The following is a 21411-nucleotide window of genomic DNA, read 5'->3' as shown; positions in this document are numbered from 1 at the left end:
ATATTTTAAATTTGTATTTTAAAATCGAAAATAAACACGTTACAAATGTACGCTTGAAAAGTTGCGTTTTTATTTTTAAATAATCCTTGTGGTCATTTTCTATCGTAAACTTAAGTAAAATCGACAAAGTTCACTTAATGGAAAAATAAATTGTGAAATAATATTGCACTCGGGAAACTTGCCCTTGCCATTGAATGGATCTGCAGCCCAAGAGAGCATCAGCAGCCAACCACCCTTTTCAGGTTTAAATTAGCCACATCATAAAATACTTGAACAGAAGTTCTCATTCATTGGCAAATTCAAATTCCCAAATCACAAATAAATTTTAAAGGCAGAGAATTTACAATTCCTCTCTGTCCTCAGCATCATCGGCACCTTCGTCAGCAACTTCCTTCTTGTAGAAGCCGTGCTCGGCCAAAAGCTCAATGCACTGCTCTCTGGACTTATCAGAAAGCTCAACTCGAGAGATCTCCTAGAGGACAAAATATGTTGATTTCAAATTTTGTAACTTAAGTTTCTTGAAAACCTTGTCGTCCTTATTGTAAAAAATTGCCTCTGGCGGAGCTCCACCGACGTGCTGGAAAGTTGCTTCTGGGCTGAAAAGTTTTAGAAAAATTGATTAAATTCGCAATGGGTTTATAAAATATTTAAATTAATACATTTGAGGTACATCTTCGTGGATAAAAGCTTTTATCTCTGGAAGACGATTCAATCGTCACCCACCACAACTCTGCAAAACATTTTAAATTTCAGTATTTAATTCATATAAAAACAATAAAATTATTATACAGACCTCTATAGTCACTCGTACTGCTTTGTTGTCCTCCTCGGGCTTGTCGATTGCTAGGACCGCAGCAACCAAAAGGGTGAAAATGAACATTTTCATCATTTTTTCCAGTAGTTTTCTCTCTGAAGAAACTGCCAACAATAAATTAATATTTATGTTAAAGTTTAAAACTTAAAACAAAATTACTTCACGCATGAATAATTTATGTGCAATTTTTTATTGAAAAATTCAGAAAAATTCAAATTTGTGCAGTCTCGAGCCAGCACAGCAAAAAACAAACAAAGATAAGAATCATGAATCATAGCGGAATGTATAAAAATTAAATTACGTATGTGATCTTCTCCAAAATTTAGAGCTTATAAGTTAAAAGATTAGTCAAAGAACTTTTTCAAGATTAAATAATGTATATATCGGTATATGTATAAGAAAATCAAAACTTCGTTTTTTGACAGGTCAGTGTTTAAAACAAATTCTGACCTCAATAAATACACTGAAAATCAAATTTAAAATCAACCTCACCGAAAAAACGTCGTGTCAAAACTTAAAAAGCGCTGAGTGTGGTGCCGTCTGCCGTGGTGTCAACAAAAACAGATGTTGCTGCAGCTCAAAAAATGATCGATGATGATGATGACTCTCAAAATAATAAAGTGCTCAAACAAAAACACGATTAGCGGGAAGAGGGACAAAAACATGGCATGAAATTCAGCCCTTCGCTTTAATTTCGAACTCTTTGACTCTTTTTTAACTAATTCTAGGTAAAACTATTTATTCGTGTAAATATTTGTTAACTCAAACAGGACTTTTTGTAGGAAATTTGAACAAAATAAGGCAACTAAATGGCTGACAGCGATTTGAACGAGGACGTGGAAAGTCTGCAGTTGGAAGAGGAAATCGTTCTGGCCTCGTGCAGTACACGAAGACTGCGGAAAAGACCAATTTTGGTGAATGCCTTGGACGACAAGGCAACGGTGAAGAGGAAAAGATTCGTGGAGAATAAAAAAGATCTGAGTGAAAAGGAACTGACCAAGTTATATCTGAATGAAAACTTCAGGGTGCCCAAGCAAAACCTTCTTGAGACTGTGTACGAAGAGACAAATGAAGAAGACACTCCTGCGGAGACAAAGACTGCTGAGAAGAAGAAAAGAGCCATTAGCTTCCCTCTGTTTACCACAAAGGCCAAGAAACAGCAGAGGAAGAAAATGGTCAAAAGACTGGAAGTGTCTTCGCCCACATATCTCATGAACAGGAAGCTCAAAACCAAAGTGTCCAAGACCAAGCTGGAGGCAGTCTTGAAGGACGTTGAACTTCCCCCTGAGTTGGAGGACGACGTCGATATGAAAAGTGTTGACAAAGACAGTGAGAAACAGAGCTCCGAAGCCAAAGATTAACCACTGACCCAGCGCGAGAGCAAAAATTAATGTTATTGTAATTAACTTTCTTGCCGCTCTCGCAAATAATAATGTGTGTTTGAGGCTTTAGGAGCAACATAAACATTTCAATATCAGTCTGTGTTAATTTCCTTACATTAAACTATGTTGCAAACAACACAATCATTCTCTGATATTTTTAAAATTAGTGTAATGGTATATTAAAACCCAAAAATTTGATTACCATCATTTAAAATTAACAAAATAAAATGTTCAAAGCAAACTAAATTAAATTGATCATTTCTTTACAACTTTACCCAATTTATTTTGTATCAGGTCACTCGAAAGTGGATAATTTTCAGATCTGAAGGCAATTTTAGCGTAGAAATTTTCTTTTTTTATCAAAGTTATTTATGATCAAGTCAACAAAGGAAGTTCCTATAAGTGTTATGTTAATTTAACTCAATTTTAAGGTGGCGCTTACGATGTCCAGGGGCTAAATTTTATAATTTAAATAATTTGCATTTCTCATAGATAGGAGAGGAAAAATTTATTCATATTTAATCTCTTAAAAATTCTTGGTGATGATAGAAATTCAAACTAATATTTTCTTTGCCTTTGCAATTTTATACGCAACCAGAATAATCAACTGTATTTTTAATAAATCCTGCTTCAGCTTTTCTTACTTAACGGATGTTCAACAGTATTTCATTATGGTTGTATCAAATTTATATTTTATTAGCCAAATAATTAACTTAAATCTTAAATGCAATAGTCTTAGGTTATATTTTTAACATTAAAATTGTAATTGAATATTTTTTCATAAAATTTAATATATAATGTTTTTATTTTATTTATTTTTTTATATTATTTTAATCTAATGTTTGTTTTGCAAGTGTCTTTTTGATTATGCCAAACAGATTCGGTAATAATTATTAAATTGGTTTATGCGATACATTTCCAAACATTTTATCTATATTTTACTACAAAAGATTGATTTAAATTAAAACGGGTTTCATCCGATTTCAGCAAATATTGAATCATCAGGAAATTTGAGTAAAGCAAAGTAACTTTGCAATAATTTATATTTTTTTTAACTTTTACTTACATCAAAGTCTAATTTTGAAACTGCTATTGTTGAAACAATACAAAATACACCATGATCCTGCTTCTTCTTCTTTTGCCGCCTCATTTGGCAGAGGCGGCACGTTTTGATAATCGCTCGTTATCTGCAGATATAAAAAGTGGCAGGACGAGGCTGGTGATTAATTCGGTCTGCAGACAGACGCACAGGTAGGGGCCAGACGGCGCCCGTCACAGCTCCAAGTAGTGGCGCCTCGCCATTTGCGTCCTCCGCCCGCCCGCCCATTGCTCTCTTGCCGTGTGTGCTTCAGTCAGCATCTCAAATATCGCCCAGTCGCCGCAACCAGGGCTCCTGTATGCCGGGCTCCTCTTGATTTATTGATTCTCAACTTTTGTGGAACACACACTTGAAAATCGGCCGGATTAATAAAAACCAAGAGGCCGTAAGAGCAGCGCCGAGGAAATCTCTCTGCCGTTTGGTCCGAGCGTCCGCGAGTAAAATTTTATTTGCGTAATAACAATTCGCCTCACGAGTTTCCTGCAATTTCACACCATTGGCCTTCGAAACTTCGTTTGCATATTTTAGGCCTCTTTCTTCGAAGCGAGCAAGAATAATGCCCCAGTTAATATTCACGATCGTGCAATCAGAAAGTAGGAGGAGGAAAGAAAATTATGATATTTACTTTTTTTAATATAATAGTCCGTATTTGATTAAACATTGTTGAATCTTTTATTTGTTGCTTATAATACATTATAATATTATGCAAACCCGCAGCAGTTTATATTTTTTCCAAAAAGTTGGAAACACTTTTATTCATGAATAAGATGAAAAAGTAAAATAGGCGAATTGTAATTTTACTCAAGTGAAAGCAGCCGAGAGTGAAGGAAGTCGCGTTTGCAGGTGGATGGACGCTGCGCGGCACAGAGCATAGAATTATATTAGAATGGGCGCAAAATATTCGTGAGCCGCGGGGAGCGAGCAGGCCAGGCTCTCGGCCGCTGCTTTGGGTTTTTTGATTTCCCACAGAAGTGAATTGTGTGCGACACAGAGAGAGCGCGAGAGCAAAGGCATGCATGCATGTGTTTCGATAAATAAAAAAAAAAAAAAAACCTTTGTGATGTTTGGCAGTAATGGTCGAACAATGAGGTGGGTTGAAAGGTGCTTTAGCACAGGTGGCTCGCATCTTCTGGGGGAGAGAAGAAGAAGAAGATGATGTCGAGAAAAAAAAGTGGGCAGCAGGGAGGGGAGACCGAAATGGGCAGACAGCGTGGCACCAACCACTATTATTCCTGGACCACAGCCGCTGCGAGAGAGAAGTGCAGTCGAGCCGACCAGCGCTCAAATTCACGCGTATGTACCTTATTATTACTCTGCTTTTCTCGACTTTTCTCTCGTGATTCGCTCAAATTTTTCAACTTTGTTTGACTGAGGGTCAACACTGGTTTCTTATTAGCTAGGGTCACTGTTGTCCGAGTTCAAAAACAGTCAGGAATCGATTATTTTCACAAAGCGTCGTTTGACAGTTAGTTTTTCTGAAGTTCCTCACAATTCACAACTTTATGCGTTTACTTTTCTTTGATTTTAATTAATTTACATGCAAATTCAAATAAATAGATAAATAAAAATTAAAAAGATTCCTAAAATTTGACTGTTAAATTATTTTTACAAATTATAATTTTATATTAAATTAATTGCAAATAATTACATGAATTTTAAATTGAAAAATCAATAAAATTGTAATAATATTCATTAATTTTCTACTCTATAAAACAAATATTTTTTTTATATAAAAATTGTAGAGACAGAGTTTAAATTTTACACTTCATTTTTTTTTTATAATGATCATTTAAATCATTTTAATGCGCGATTTTCATTGAAGGAAGTAAATAATCTTTCAAAATTCCTCTATCATAAATCTGATAAATTTTATAATTTTTTTCCATATTAAACAAAAAAATTGCAATTTATAATTAGGTTCAATCAACTTTATATCCGGAATCATTGTCACTTATTAATAATTCTTATACTCTCAAGCGAGAGAATTATTTATGACCGGTTAACGTCTCTGATAGGAAAATTAAAAATTCACGACAATAATTTACTGCATGGGCGCGTTCACAAGTATGTACGAGCTGACTGAGTACAATTTTTGTTTGGAGAGAGATGGAGTTGCGGTGATTAGAGGGGTCTCTTCTTTTCTGCACGGCAGGTTCATCGTCGTCTCTGATTACTTAAAGGTGACGTCACTTTGTGTTCATTTGTCCCACCCACGCTAAAGGGATTACAACAAAAAAGATTGAACACGGCACAAGCGTACATACATTCGGTGTATGAGAGAGTGAATTAAAATTGTTCTCTGTGTCGTGCACCTGCATCTCGCTCTCGTGTAAGCCTTCCCAGGTAGCTGCAGCCGCCGTGCCTTTTTCTCCGCGCCGTCCTCGCGCAGCAGGACATTTGTATAATTATATCATGCGAGCGGGGAATTTCTTGTCCCGTCTGCACCACCAAGCGACCCAGAGCAGCAGCGCCTTTCTATTGTTCTATTAAAGTAAGCAAATAGTTAAATGATTTTTAGTTATATATATATTTTGTTACTAGTTTTTTTTAATAATTCATGGTTTTTTTATTTAATTTTTTAAGAGTTTTGTACTTTAACATTTAAAATTTATTGTATTAATATTAAACTTTACAACAATGTTGTATACATTGATTTTATTTTCTTTAAATATAAATTAAATAAATATACACTTATTTTTCATTAAATAATGAAGCCAAATTAGGTAAAACAATGACAGTAGTATTATGAAAATTCAATCATCTTGCACTATGACCAATTATTTTATTATTTCGCCATTTTATTTCATTAATTTCTTATACATAAAATAAATGAATTTTTGTAGTTTGTTTAGGGGTGCTTATTACGAAAATCCGTGAAGTTTAGTGGAAATTGCGAACATTTTATGGCTGTGCTGGTTAATTATTTGCTGAAGGGCACGTCGTGCAGACGGAATTGTTATGGGAATGCAACCACCATGCATAAACTCGAAGCGGTGAAAAACATGAAATTCTGGAGGCGTCAGTGCCATTTAGCAATAAAAATAATAAATAATATGACCAAAGCATCCTGCTCGCTCTCGCCGATTATTTTCTCGTGCTGTGTGTGCGCGCGCGTTTCTTCATTTTGTATTTTTTTTTTTTGCCTCGGCTCACAAAGAGCTCGCGGTTGACAGCTCTCGTGAAACGCAATTTATCCTCAACTCTATCTTCGATTGCATTCATTTCAAATTAGCATATGAAATAAAAGTGCCATGTTGATGTTGCGAGTTGAGTGACGCGATAATGTGTTGGCAGGCCTTTAATAATAAAACATGTAGAGCTAATTTTGCTTAACGCACTTCTCATTTCGATAAATCGAGGCGAAAGTTTGCTGAGCTTAATTTGAGCATAAACTCACTCAGTGGGGTGTGAGGTTATTTAGATCGATGTGCGCGGATGTAAATAAACCTGGAGAAATATCTCTGGTTCTTCTCATGATGTGTTGATAAGTTCTGAAGTTCTGTGGTGCATGAAAAATTGAAAAGTCATCAAATTTATAGACTTTCATAAGCAAGTTGTCACTCACTAAAGTGAAACGTAATCATCTTTTTAAAGAATTCTTGGAAACCATGCTCCGAACCACTGTGAACTTTTGCGCATATTTATATTTTGCAGTTTATTTTGTTTTCAAAACATTGCTGCGGTCTTATTCAAAGGCTAATTTTTTTTATAAATTTCCCCCACTTGCAGGTTTTAGTTTGGACATGACAAAGTAGCAGGTCGGTTGGTTTCAATTTTACGGTTAAAAAACGTGTTAATAGTTTAAAAAAATATTTGATTTGAAGATATAGAGTATATAATATTCAGCTTAAAATATTGTATATAATTAAATTATATATTATCATTATTAATATTTCACGCGGTTATTGTGTTAAAATAATACTCTGAATTAGAGTGTTTGACGGGACTCGGTCCCGACGGGTCCCCGCGGGTCCCCGCGGGTTTCCCGCGGGTTTCCCGCGGGACCGGCACCGTTTTCTTTCAGAGCAGCGGGAACGGGACGGGACGCGGGACCGGGAAATTGAAGTTAGTTGCAAAGATAAATCAGTTTTCAATTCCATTCAAATGAATTATAATTTTCAAGTCCAAATTAAAAGTTTTTGAATAGCATATTTTTCTAATCGCAAACTCCTTTTCGCACTTTCTTTTTAAAAAAAATATACATAAACATAAATAAATTAAGAAATCAAGACAATATTTAGAAATTTGAGGTATTTATAAAAATTAAGCAACCCGCAGTACATACGAGTAGTGCTATTTGCATACCACGAAAACTGGACGATTAATAGCTGATTGCAGGAATCGGGACTCGGGACGGGTCCGGGAATTTCGTTTTAGGCACTCCCGGGAACGGGACCAGACTCAGGAAATTGTTTGAAAAAAATTCGGGAACGGGACGGGAAAATTTTCAAAAATTGGTCCCGTCAAACACTCTACTCTGAATCCACGTAAAAATTCTTTTGAAAATTTTGCATTTTAAATGCAATCAAACTAAATTTAACATTAAATATTTTTCATGCAAAATATACATTAAAATTATTACAGCCATATTTTTAATTAAACGTTTTAAAACTATTTCGAAATCTATTGCGCACTGTTAATTATATCAATAGTTTCAAAATTAATTTGTTTTTGTAAAGCTTCATACTTATAAGTTAATTAAAATTAAGATCCAGCAATTAAAATTTGCCAAATTTAAAACGGTCCATTTTCGGGAACTTTTATGGGATGACAATTTTAACTCCTTTTTCTGATTAATCTGTTTTTATTTTCCGTTGGGAAATTTTTATCGGCCTCATGAATTTTATTTCATGGCCCCATTGAAATATTTCAATTTGATAAAAGTCACCGTGAAACCACAAATAAATTTATGCTTCGCGTTTATTTTCTGTCTCTGCGCGCGGTTAAAATTTTAACGCTCGATCTCCTCCGCAAAGGTGCAACCTTTTTATTTTCCATAATTTATTGCCTTTAATTTGAGACTCGGCGGCGGATTCCTTTTTAATTCCCTCTCGCGCATTTTTTTCTACCCTCTTGTTTTGCAGAGAGTTATTTCGTACGAGGAAGGAAAGCTTTTTCTCAGAAAAAATGTCGAGAGCGCGGCTGCAATAATAACTTGGACTGCTTTCGTCCGCCTTACTCACCGGTTCGAAATTTCCCTTTCGAAAAACGCGAAAAAATATATATCAATGGCCTGTTTAAATGTATATTCAAATATGGGAACCCGGGCGAAAAGCGGAGAGCGTGCGGCCGAGAGCTGCGATCCACATTAAGACTACTTCTTTTTGTGTGCAGTCTGCAACGTTTGACCTTCATTAAAAAAGTTAATTCCAGTTTTTAAAGTGAGTGGGCAGCGGTCGCATGTGTGTGTTTTCGTATAGTGTGTTCGACTTGGTTGATACAGACATATGTACCTATACAATTTATACACTCGGCGTGTACACGTGTAAGTCTCTCTTTGATTATATATCCTCGTCAGCGGCTCTAATGCTTCCCAGTCGCGCGGTAGAACATCGCGAAAATTTAATATCGGCTGTGTAGCTACGCGGAGAATTAAAACGAGACAAACGCTGTCGCTGTCGCTGTCACTCAGCCGGTATACTCATAAATTTCAACTAGCAACTTTTTCCCAATATATGATGAGCGTCATGTAAATCATCATACAAAAATTTAAATTCTACACTATCAAGTCAACAGGATCTTTAAAACTTTCACTGTGGAAAATGCGTCATGGAGAAGAATATATGATATTTTTTTAAACTTCCTTATTATCAAATATTATCTCAATATTAAAATGGCAATAATTTTATTCCTCGAAAGTAAATTCATTTCAGCAGTTCAAGAACTCCATATTTGCGGACTAAATCAGATGCAAGCGTTTCAGATTGTCAAAAACAATGTAAAAATTTGAGATAACCAACAGGCAATATACTGGGTATGGCTAATTTGTTTACCCAATTTAGAAAATTTATGGCACTTTATAGCCTAAAACTCTTGTGCATCACAATTTCGCAGCAGTCCAGTCCACATAAGTTTTTTTTATAACTATACTTAATTTTAATCATAATATTCAAAATACATTAAATATTAATATAAAAATAAAATAAAATTTATCTTTGTAAAATTGTAAAAATAAAATTACTAAAATTATAATGTGAATGAGTCCATTTTCACCTTTTCTCAATTATACATATCAAACTGTATGATTTTAGGGAATAATATTATTGCGTATCCCGTTATGGGCAGCAATTTTATTGCCTTTGTGATAGATCAATAAACACAATTTGCAACTAAAATTTTATTTCAAAATGATATTTGAAATTCGAAATAAATTAACAATACGTATTGATTAAATTAGTAACTTTTCACTAATCTCCTTTTACGTGGAATTACGTTTCGAGAACACAATATAATATTTTTTTCAAAAAACAATATTAATGTTAGTAAATTAAAATTTAATTTCTTACCGGAGGAGGTTTATCTGAATAAAACAAAAAATATTTTTTGATCTCTTTATTGCATGTATAGGCGATGAATGCCTTATAATTATATTATCTGTTTGTTGCAGTTTTAGGTTTTTTTTATAAATATTCCACTCATTTAATTTTTCTCCGCACCGCTATTAAAGGATAATTATGTTACAATATTGGTATTCATATAATTATATTGAAATATTATATATATAAAGCAAAAGTTATATTGTTATATTTATTTTATTTAAAATTTTCATTTAGTCGATGGCCGTTATACAATCGCCGTCTCGAATGTTCAGTTGTTGATATAACGAAACTTGGCAGAGCACATAGCTGTTGCCGTCGATTTTTGTCTAAATTTAGGAACCAGACTGTGGAATATTAATGCCGCGGCAGGGTCCATGGCACCAAATTTGCATAACAAAAGAGACGAAATTCCAAGTCACCTTGATGATAGAGACCAAGTGCGATATGTACGCCGAGATAGCAGCGGCAAATACACAAAGGAGAATAAAAGAAAGAAAAAATAACCGGCGCGTCTTCGCTCTCATGCTTATATACATTTTTTTCATGTGTGTAAGGCCGACCGTTTTGTTTGCCCAAGAAATGAACAACCAATGGGGAATTCCCCGCATTTTCCAAAGTGTGAATTCTGGAAATTGACACTTTGAGCTCGCGATCAGATGAACTAAAACGATTCATTGACGCAAAAGCTGCAGTCGGTCAACACCCGCGTTAGAATAATTAGATACATTATGGCGTTTGAAACATCGACCCCTCCAAAAGCGTGCAGTGTCAACGCGCTGCAGGCTCGGCACGATGTATTATTGCACGTGTGCAACATATGTGTGCAATGGGGCCACCCATTTGTGTACATTTTGAGGATCTTTTAGGAGAAAAATAAACAGCATGATTTTTGGTTTATCTTTTTACACAGCATCCTAATACTAACAAGGAGAGGAGAGCAAAAAAATCGTTTTATTAAATCTTAAAAGTAAAATTATTCAGATATTAAAGCTACAATACTTTTTCTTATTTAAATAAATTATGTCGTACATGGCAAAAAATATTTTGATACATAAAAATTTTCAATCTCAGAGAGCGGATGAAAAGAAAGTTTTTCAGTAAAATATTTAAACAAAATGACATTTGCTTAAGGTTATAAAAATCTATTTTTAGAAAAAAAGATTGATCAATATTATTTATTCACTATCTGTTTCTGTAGGTTTAACATGGACCAGCCCACTGTGGTGCTGATGTCCCTGCTGGTGGTCCTGAGCTGTCCAACGCAAGCCACTGAGAGGATTTCGCCCGACCAGCTGCTAACCTCGGACGCCTCCCCGTCCATGCACAGCAGCAGCCGGCACGGCCTTCAGTCAGATACATACCTGCCGCCTGGTTTCTGGACAGAGTCCATCAACAAAAGACCTGCAAGGAAGCCCACCAAAGCCGAGCGAAATCCTGCAGAACTCATGGAGATGATGGAGAAAGGGGGGAAATGGGATCCTAGGTTCATGCGGTTGAGCCGAAGAGATAGAAAAGTAATTTTATTTTATTTTATTCACCAATAAAGGTTATAAAAAATAAGAGTTGAATCAGATAAATTATAAATTCTTCTTTCAGTCTTTGGGAAAATTGAACGTCAGAAGTCATCTTGGGAAAAAGAAGTTCGCGCGTCCGTCGGTGCGCTCGCTGTGGAGGGCGGCCAGGCAGCAAAAGAAGCCGAGGCGCTGGTCCCACCAAACGGCCCATGAGGCGTCCGAGCTGCTTTTTTCCTTGGCCAACTGTTCCACCACGGAACAGTGGGTCACTTTGGACAGACTGTTCTGGCCGCGGCAGCTGTTGTTCACCAAGTGCGCCAGTGGAGGCATTGACACCGACCACGTGGGAGGTCACCAACAGACCTGCGGATGGCCTCCAGGAAAACTGGCCTGCAGAAATGTGCCCTTAAACGTCATAATCCTCCGCTGGATCTGCTTGCCAAAGTAAGTTTTAAATGCAATTTTTCAGATCATTCTAATCAAGACCTATTTATCCTCTAATTGGTAATACAGTTTTCAACTATCTTTTCCAACTTAATGTTTCCTATTTTATGAGCTTATAATCCAAAAATATCAAAAAATCCACATTTAAATCATTTTTTAATATGCTAAAAAATATTAAAAACTCAACCATTCATATTTTAATATTCTATATTGATTGAATTCTAAATTTTGGAGCAAAATTTTCATGCCACACTTTTCGATATCATTTTAATTGCTCAAAATTTATCAATACCAATCCAAACTTTGAAATAATTTTAGGACACAAGATATTATGAATGCCAGAATAAGGAGGACAAATGGAACACACACATCCACCAACCCCATCGACAAAAAGTTCTACTGCAAGTGGTTTCCGGTGCCCTACACAATCACAAAAGACTGTGAATGCGGTCTGCCAAAGAACTCTCATGAAGATTTCTGATTTTCTGCAAATTCAAGACTGCTTCTAAGCTTCAGAGTGCGTGCTAGGTCCACGAGACACAGACTGATTGACAGACTAGAGTGAATGGAATCCAATTTAGTTTATTTTAAATTTTTACCATTGGTGCGCATAACCTGAGCAACGATTAAATTATTTTAAGTTCATTCGCAAGGTCACAGACTAACAAAAATATTTTTAAGTGTACATAGCTGTAGCTGTAATAGATGATTAAAATAAATATAGGACAAAGTGCTGATTTTTATTAATGTTTCTTTAATTTAAGTAAAATAAAATTTATTGTCAAATTTAACTAAATCGTCTTCTTTTTCTAAACTGAGAAACTATTTTTTTATTCAATTGATGGTTTATTCAGAAGTGAATCGCTGTTAGTGATTAAAATAATATGAAAACACTGGTTTTCTGAGTAAATTCTTCAACGTACGCAACACGCCTCACACGTGTGCTACTCAGGTTGCATATCCACGCGAGTCCGACTCGAGCCAGCCCGCCGCGTCACAAAAAATGAAACGTGACAAAAGGCATGCAGTTTCTTCCTTAAGATCTCAGCGTGCTGCCAGCAATAAAATTGGAGTTTGGCTAATTTGTACAAAACGGCACGGTGCCTTATAAAATTTACGATAACTCCTCGGCTATAAAACTGGGGTGTGCTTAAAATTTTTGGGTGGCCGCGCGCACAGTACTTAAGATTTCTGTTGGAAATAATTACGCTCGGGCCCCGGCAAAGTCATAATTCTATCACAATGGTGGTCGACGCTGAATATGGCTTTCCTTGTGCTGCATAAGGCAATAAACTCTAAAAAATGACGCCTATGACAAATTGTCAAATAATGCCTCGGCGCCACTGGACCAGACAATGCAGCAGGAATTCTCCGTTTCTTTGTAAGTGCCTGAATGGGAAATCGCGCGCGGCCAGCGCTTTTTCATATAAACCGCGTCGTTCCTCGAAAATCACCACCTCGTTTTTCAATTGAATGTGTGTCTCGCTCCTGTGCGTGTATTTATTATTTACTTTTCATTTCGGGCTCCACAATAAAAATGGTTAAAATTCCAATTCTCAATGACACACACCAAATAAAACTGCTATTCTTTGGTGCCACCCAAGCGGCAAACAGTGAGCTCGTCGTTTTTATTGCCGACGAATTACTACTGGTTTTTTTGTACTTTTTCGGGCCAGCGACAAGGAGGTGAAGAAAGAGCATTACCTGCTCAGGACCGAGCTCACAACGTTTTAGCTGGGGGAGATGGATTTTGAGTTTTCACTATACATTGATTTCTCTCTATGTGAAAATCTAATTGAATCAATATATTAGCACCTCTGGTATTTGTTGCGCTCAGTTGTAATAAATATTGATTTGTTTTTTATTTGAGTGCACTTTTATCTAAATTTTACACCCAATATATTAAATTATTTACAATAATTATGCATGTATGTTTGAGTGTCTGTAATTGATGCATGATTTAAAAAAACTTATTATTTAATTTTGAGGGAATTGTGTCTTTATCTCTATTGTTGTGCAGTGCACATAAAAAAATCCCCCAGCATTACGGTACAGCTTTGTAGCATATTATACTTTTGAATGTGTGAATCCCACGAAGAATACGAGAATTTCACGTGAACGCACGACTAGGCTTTGATCGCACGCGGGTCAGCAGCCGAGGTGACAAAACTCGTATAATCCGCCACGTTTGGAAGCGAACGCAGCTGCAATTACTAAATTGTGGGTGGCATTCACTGCATCTCTCAGTTGTATATGGATGGGCACTATAAAAGGTGTAAGTAATCCCGATGGCGCCGAGCAGTCGCGCGAGGAAAAAAAGGGAATGACTGACTGACGACTATTAGCCACGCCATTCAGGGTGTGAAAAGAAAAACTTTGCGCCTATGGCTCCTTTCAATGGAACCCTGGTCGCCCGCGTGTGAAGTATGCGCCGCGCCGCTGACGTGCGATGGACCCCATTGTCCTCTTTCAACTCCTCTCCAAATATCACGCAAAATGTGTAATTCGATCAGATAGATGCTGAGATAAAATTCCTAGTCAAGGGCAAAAATTTTACAAATATTTCATCCTAACCAAAAAAAAAAGAATTCGTTTGAAACCGATCTAGATTTTTAATGTACCTTAATAAACCTACTTTTATATTCGCATTTGGTATTTTTTTAAGCTGGAATTAAAAAAAGCTCTCACATTTGATTTTTTTTTAATTGGCTGATTTATCACTTGATCTCTTAACTGTCAGCTAAATCAATTCGCTTAACATTAAAAACTTTGAAGAAATTGAAATATCAATTTTTAAATTATTTTGTAGGAAAACGTTTTTAATATAAATATTTAAATAAATTTGAATAAAAAAGTTAAAGAACAATACAAAAAATTTGTTTTCAAAACGGCCATAAATTTTTTGCATACATGCACAACGCTTACAAAAAATGGGCCATAAAGCAGCAGACTGAATTCCTAGCGATCAAAAAGGCGCCGATCACCAGCAGCGGCCTCTTTATAGCCTCCCCGACGGGTCGTCTGACCAGCACACACACACAAACACACCACAAGAAATCTCCATTGTCCGGCGCTCACGCATATTTCCATATCATTTTCTGGGAGCCTCTGGAGCGCGGCCATCATAAAATATACACGCGTTTTTACACCCGCGACAAGTATGCATACCAAATGAGAATTTAGTTCTTCTTTTTATCATCAATCTCTCTTTTATGGTCCACGGGGGTGCATCCGTAATCCTTAGATTGGGTTGACAGCACACGGCCGAGTCATTAATTTCAAAAGAGGGGCCGCCGGAAACTGAGCAGGGTTCGTCAAAGGTGTGCTCGCAGCGGCAAGCTCGGGATTATAACACCTTCCAGAAAAAGGTGCTGAAAAAACGCCGCAAAATCCCGCTCATTCTCCGATTGTGAACTGCCGCGCGCGGCTTTCGTCGCGCCAAAATTCCCCACGGCTTCAATTTCCCCCGAGCATTTTTATTGGCAATAAATACCTTTCGTTTTCTTCTTTACGGTCCTGCATTTGTTCTGCGGGAAAGGAATTCATATTGTAATGTGTGACTTTTCTAACAAAGGCGGTGAAAAGAACAGCCCACGGATACACAATACACTGCTTACTTGACTTATTTAGGGCCTTTGGCGACGAGAGATGCGCCTTGGTGCGTAGGCCACATACTGAAACAAAGAATCACGGCACATTGCATACACACAAGGAGTGAGCTATATTATGTTAATGAATCAAGAAAATACAATGAATGGGGGAAGCTGAAGAAATTATAATGCTATTATTGTACTTTTTTTTATGTTCAATCACTTCATTTTTTTTTATAACCTCATATAGAGATAAGAAATTTACAAATTTACTTAAAGTCATATCTTAATAAGCATAATAAATAATAAACTTCTATCGGCAATTAGCTATTAATAAATAATAATTCAAATTTAGTTAGCATTATCTTAACGGTAGCCTTTTGATTAAGTTAAACTACAAAAGTATTTAAAAATTTAAGGAAAATGTTTCCATTAGTAAGAGTCCTGTCCGTTTGAATACATCCCTTAAATTTCTTTACACAAAAATTAAAAATAGTTTAATAAAGATAAAATTTACAAATTGTATAAAATATTAATAAAATAAATATATTTATTTAGTTTTATGTAAGCCAAATTACTTGGTCACAGTTATCAATTTTTTTCTTATTATAAGCAGAATTGTTGTAAATTTCCTCAAGTTTTTACTCCATTCTTTTTTAATTTCTTTGACAACTTTTTTGTTAGTTCAAACCTGATTCAAACTAATGATATAAACATTTATTCAAACAGGTCATTGACGTTTCTCTTGATCTATTTAGCTGCATTAATGCATATATTGCACTCAATACAATTTTCGACGTTAAAGCTGTGCGTTATTGGCACAAAATATTATTGCAAATCTACGCCAACACTTGTTCACGTCTGTCTCAAGGGCTTCGATAAGATGTCACGAGATGGAAAAGTGGAGCGTAAAAATGCATGTATAGAAGACGGGAAATTAGAGCCGACGAGAGCGCGCGCGGGGTGATTGATTGCCGAGGCAGAGAGACGCCGTCGTGCAAATATTTTGGCTGCTTCGCGGCGGTATTCTCGTATTTACATGGCAGAGTGCACGCAGATAGATCGGCGAGGCGTTTAAAAATACGCGCAGCAATATGATAAGGCTTCTTTCTCCCGCTGTTTATCCACGGCGCAGAAAGTACGGAGACGCCACTCCGTCTATACGGTTATTGGTGCCGCCGATTGCCGAAAATATTGCATGTCGGCGGAAATTCGCCCGTCAAATTTAATTGGGCAGGCGGTGCGCGAAAAAAATCACGTTTTCACCTTGTTTATAAATGGGAGACTGGTGGATTTTTTTTGGCGCTCTCCAGTCTCGCCAGTGGTGCGGCGACTTTTCTGGCGTCGTTTCGCGACTCCTGCGGTTTTCTATTGTTGCGAGAAAGAAACGAGAGCGGGAAAATATTGTTGAGATTGAGTGTGGCTCCTTCAAAAGCTTAGAAAAATTTTCTAAAGCCAATGTTGCATGGCTAAACTGCAAAATATTTATTATGAGAGTGCTTCATATCTTTGATATCATTAAAAAAAAAATAGACAACAACAAACAATTTAATATATTCTTGATCGACTATTGGTCTACAATAATTGAAGATTATATAGTTTTTGTATTTTTTAAAAATGTCTTTCTTAATTTATTTTTCTTTTTTCATTCAAATTGTGTGTTTAGAAAATTACTATGAACATAAAAATAAAGTTTTTCTCTAAGAACGATTAAATTTTGGTACTTGTTTATCACAGTCATAAAAGTACCGTTTTTCTAGCGTTCGTCTCAAGAAAAAACGCGAAATAATTTAAAAATTTATAATCCAGACTTAAAACCACATTGAATACAAATTTAATTAAAGAAACCAGACAACATTACATAGTTATAAAAAATATTGTGACAAAATATGTATTTTATTTACAAGCAATATATTTAAAATCTTATTTGAAAAATTTTTGTGTATTAAATTTTTTTTTATCTATTTTATAATTTGTTTTTTTTTAATTCTGCTATGCATCATTAATTTTCCAACACCACATAGAATCTTGCCTTTGAAATATGCATAAAATATAGTAAAAGGTCAGTGGCAGCGATAGGGGTTGCGGCCGAACAATGGGTGCGCCGGTCGTTTGGGCGCTGGGAAAAGCGCCAGCAAAGTGTCTTTCTTTGGCGAACACGGGATAACCTTCAATCCGGCGGGCGGGCTGGCGCAAACCAGACCATAACTCTGCTGCGGCTGGCACCAGGTGGATGCGCAAATAAATCAAACGAGGCCAATTTTTATATTTATTGCGGAGAACACGTCGGAAACTTTTCTTCTGCTTCCTCTGCATCTTTTTATTTTCCGCCCTTTTACGTTCTTTTCTCTCCACGCGAGTGTATTTGTACGAGTAAATCCTGCGTCGTGGCGCAAACGACGCCTCGAGTGAGGAAGGTCCTCTCTGGCAAAATAAGTAATGTGCGAGCGACGAGAGGAGCCGGTTTTCGCGGAAAATAAATGCCCAAGCTGTTTTACGACGTTGGCAAAAGTTGCAACCCTTTCTCGGAAAATTGAATCTTCCACTCACATAAAAAGCGGAAATCGGAGAAATTCGGTATAATATAAAGTGATAAATTTATTAAATTTAATCTTCTTATTCATTTGGTTGCCAATCAATTTTTTTTCAAATCCAGAAAACTTTTTTTTAAAAGAAAATGAATGAATTTGTACAGCAATTGCTCAAAATTTAGATTAAAAAAAAAAAAAATGAATTTGTTTTATATTAATACATTTTGCATATAATTCCAAATTTTCTTTTCTTAATATTTTTACTTTTTTCTCATGTTTCTTTGCAACATTCAAGTCTCTCTGGCTCGTCTGCGAAACGTGGTGGAAAAATCGCTATGACGTGAGCTTTCGCATTTTATTTTTGCGCCATTCGCGTATGCAGACAGAGATTCCAGGAAAAGCATCAGGCGCGCCGATTTTTTGCTACTGGTTGTTGGTTGGAAAAGCGAGTGCCGTCAGAAAGGCAAAGAAGATGCAGCAATAAATAATAAAACACCGCTCGTTTATAATGCGGCCGCTCCATTATTGATGTTTTTGCCATTATTTTCCGGGAATTTTTTTATTTCATTTGAACGGCTGCCAACGCGCCGCACACTGCGGTAAATATTACACCACCTTTGACGCCGCGAGACTCGACGACTCGCCCCAACAATGTTGTACGATTCAATCAATCTTTCCTCATTACATTGAGAATTAAAGATGTCAGTGAACTTCTAAAGCGCTGTAACTTGCAATTCAATTAATTAAAAAAGTAAAAATAAAAAAGAATGGAAGGCATTTAATTTTTAATTAAATATACATTGCCCTTAAAACTTAAAACTTGCATCAGAATAATGAGGTTTTGATGACAAGTCACAAAAATTACTTCGGATTTAAACTGTACTTTCAGTTTATCTCTAATTGAAAAATGGTATCAATAATTTTAAGAGCCATTCGAGATGATGCTGACATAAACATATGATTTATTTAGTACAGTAAATTGTAAAAAATTAAATCAATTAATTTTTTATATCCTAATCTTTTCGAAACCTAATTTTTAATACATTTTGATTTTATGAATCCCCGTTTTCTAATGATATCCGCCACAACAATTTTACTTTTTCTATGCCTGCGCATCATCGTTTCCACCCTTTTATTGTTTCAGAATCTTCTCTATAAATGATTATGAATCATGCATTTATTTATTTATTCTCCATTTAAATACGTTTAGATACACAACATCTTGCATCAACACAAAATTAATTAATATAAACACTGTAAACACATGTGAAGAATGCAATTAATATGAATATGCTATTTATGTTATACATTTGCTTTGCATGTCTCTAAAAAAAACTTCTTGAATATTTAAGTAATAAAATCAAATATTTCCATTATTTATCAGCAGTTTTAAATTAACATTAAAAGAGGCTATGTCTGTCTCTCAGTCCTTTTACTTTCTTTGACATGCCAATTAAATTTTACAAAGGAAGTGTGTGTATATATTTAATTCGAAGCGCACTTCCTCAAGAATGCCGCTGCGCCAGCACATAGTATTGAATAGGAATTTGCCAAGCTTGGCGTGTTATATCGCTGGTGTCGTCTGGAATTCTGAGAACCTTGAAACTTTTTCCTCGTAATTCTTACTTTATTATCAAAGTTCCGCTTCTTCTCGCGGGCGCTTTGCAGTGATCTCTTTATTTGTGCGTTTTTTCTGCTTCTTTTTGCTGCTGCCGATATCAAAATAACACTTTCCGCCATCGTCCAGCCGCAGTTGTGGTCACTCTGTGTACACTTGTAAATACACCTATATCTCACCAGATTATTTTTATGCACGCAAAATCAACTCTGGCGTTTTCGGCAGCGGAATATAAAATTTAACGACATCGACGCGGCGGCGGCGACAACAACAACATGACAACAAATAACGATATATACATATTTCTCCAGCTAATGCCACGAATAGATGGCGAAAAAAATTGCAAGCGCACTTTCAGAATTGCGAACGATTCGTTATTCTCATCACTTCCTCCGTCTCCCTTCCGCGACTGCGAAACTTGCAAAGTGTCCCTTCAGCAAATCATTTTGTTCAATATCGCACATAGTTATATCTGTAATAAGAGAAGAGAGCAGAGTAGAAAGAACGCTGATTGCATGGAATCGCTCTCTCGGTGATTTATGTAAATGCATGCACTTCTTCTCTTCCCGCCCGCCCGCCGTTATCAAATCGTGCACTGCAAAACTGTATCCCCGTCGACCTCTAGAACATTTTCTTGTGTTTTCTTTTCTACCGCCGCGTGCAACGTTTTCTTCTCGCCTTTATTTGCTGAGGTCGTTGTAGCTTTTTTGCCCCCTCAATGTCGTGCAATCTCACAAAGTGCTCCATTTGCCTTCGAGATTGTGCATTTTACAAAAAATAAATAATTTGTACATACTTGCAATGAGCATTTTGAATGTCCTGTGCAAATTTTGTTTTTTTAATTAAAAATTTAAAAAGGATAGAAACCTAAAATTAAAATAAATTTTTTCATTATTGGTTTTAAATGTTGAAATGCGATACAATAAAATTTTTAAAGAGAAAAATGTCCTTGTCCCTTTTCCTCTTGATAATAAATTTGTTAATTGAACTTGTCATCAATTAATTAATAGATCATTGAGAATAGTGTTGCAAAATCATCTGCGCATTCAGTTAGGGTGGCCAGCAATAATCTTGTCTCTCCCTGCTCCAACCACCGGAATCGTTCACTTAAAAAATTTCATCAGTTGTGTCGAATTTTAACTTTTTATAGTAATAATTATTAAAATTTCATACTGTAAGGTATTGAACTTTTATTTTCTAATAAATAATAGCTCTAAATTTATTGAGAGCAAGCAATGAACAAATTGGGTAATTCGAATATAAAATCGACTTTTCCTTGATGAGTTTGGTGAGTTGTTTATTGTTTAAGAAAAATCAATATCCTGCTCTACATGTTTCGGCTGTGGGCTGCAGCTGCAATTCATGGGCGACAATCACTGACTGAGAAAGGTACGCTCACATCACACGTTTCAATATTCTGACTAAAATTATTATAAATATTAATTTGTTAAAAAAAAAATGGAATCAAAGTGTAAATTTGTATTTAAAATCGTTTTGTGCATAAATTCAAATTCTCATAATTTTTCACAAAAAAATTGCTAATATGAAATAAAATTATTTTTAGAATATTGATTTTTGTTCTAATTCTTGTCTAAATAATTTTGCAGCTCATGAATTATGGTTGCAGCCAAAAGATGTAAAGCAGGAAATTGTTTTTTCTTAAGCAATAAATAACTCATAAAACCCATCGAGGAAAAGCCGATTTTAAATTCAAATCACAATGAATCAACCTCAATCGTGAAAAATTCAATTTTTTTTTTAAATCATGCAGATGGCATTGTTCATCAAAATTTAAATTGAAAATAAAATTATAATCAGCAGATGAGCAAAAGTTTGAAATGCGCACGGGCTCTGGGCTCTGAGGATGAGGGAATTTAATC

General features: G+C 35.7%; 2 protein-coding genes and 1 long non-coding RNA gene across 6 annotated transcripts; 2 read left to right on the top strand and 1 right to left on the bottom strand.

The window, feature by feature from the left end:
- Nucleotides 1-48: 48 nt before the first annotated feature.
- LOC132197557 (uncharacterized) lies at nucleotides 49-3281 on the bottom strand. 4 transcript variants are annotated; one of them, XR_009441873.1, is made up of 5 exons: nucleotides 3263-3281; nucleotides 794-918; nucleotides 660-730; nucleotides 527-596; nucleotides 49-472 (listed from the first exon to the last, which is right to left on the bottom strand). It is a non-coding gene; the product is annotated as an uncharacterized LOC132197557 (long non-coding RNA). The 4 variants fall into 4 exon arrangements; XR_009441870.1 differs by lacking the exon at nucleotides 3263-3281 and adding an exon at nucleotides 1307-1401; XR_009441871.1 differs by lacking the exon at nucleotides 3263-3281 and adding an exon at nucleotides 1116-1136.
- LOC132197556 (uncharacterized) lies at nucleotides 1385-2437 on the top strand. Its single transcript, XM_059620903.1, has 2 exons — nucleotides 1385-1542; nucleotides 1597-2437. Exon 2 carries the CDS (start codon nucleotides 1624-1626, stop codon nucleotides 2173-2175), a length of 552 nt encoding a protein of 183 aa, XP_059476886.1. The 5' UTR covers nucleotides 1385-1542; nucleotides 1597-1623; the 3' UTR covers nucleotides 2176-2437.
- Nucleotides 3282-4469: 1188 nt separating the features above from the next.
- LOC132197253 (uncharacterized) lies at nucleotides 4470-12577 on the top strand. The gene is made up of 4 exons (XM_059620412.1): nucleotides 4470-4588; nucleotides 11033-11348; nucleotides 11431-11792; nucleotides 12111-12577. Exons 2-4 carry the CDS (start codon nucleotides 11040-11042, stop codon nucleotides 12271-12273), a joined length of 834 nt encoding a protein of 277 aa, XP_059476395.1. The 5' UTR covers nucleotides 4470-4588; nucleotides 11033-11039; the 3' UTR covers nucleotides 12274-12577.
- The last annotated feature ends 8834 nt before the right edge of the window (nucleotides 12578-21411 follow it).

This window comes from Neocloeon triangulifer, unplaced genomic scaffold (genome assembly GCF_031216515.1).
Source record: "Neocloeon triangulifer isolate White Clay Creek 2 clone unplaced genomic scaffold, ASM3121651v1 ptg000012l, whole genome shotgun sequence".
Taxonomy (NCBI): domain Eukaryota; kingdom Metazoa; phylum Arthropoda; class Insecta; order Ephemeroptera; family Baetidae; genus Neocloeon; species Neocloeon triangulifer.
This window is presented reverse-complemented; position numbering and strand designations above follow the sequence as displayed.

What these genes read in the sequence shown, in the direction of transcription:
- LOC132197556 (XM_059620903.1), top strand. Translation starts at nt 1,624, where the DNA reads ATGGCTGACAGCGATTTGAACGAGGACGTGGAAAGTCTGCAGTTGGAA.
- LOC132197253 (XM_059620412.1), top strand. Translation starts at nt 11,040, where the DNA reads ATGGACCAGCCCACTGTGGTGCTGATGTCCCTGCTGGTGGTCCTGAGC. An exon ending in TGAGCCGAAGAGATAGAAAA is followed by an intron (nt 11,349 to 11,430) that starts GTAATTTTATTT and finishes TTCTTCTTTCAG; the next exon opens with TCTTTGGGAAAATTGAACGT. An exon ending in CGCTGGATCTGCTTGCCAAA is followed by an intron (nt 11,793 to 12,110) that starts GTAAGTTTTAAA and finishes AAATAATTTTAG; the next exon opens with GACACAAGATATTATGAATG.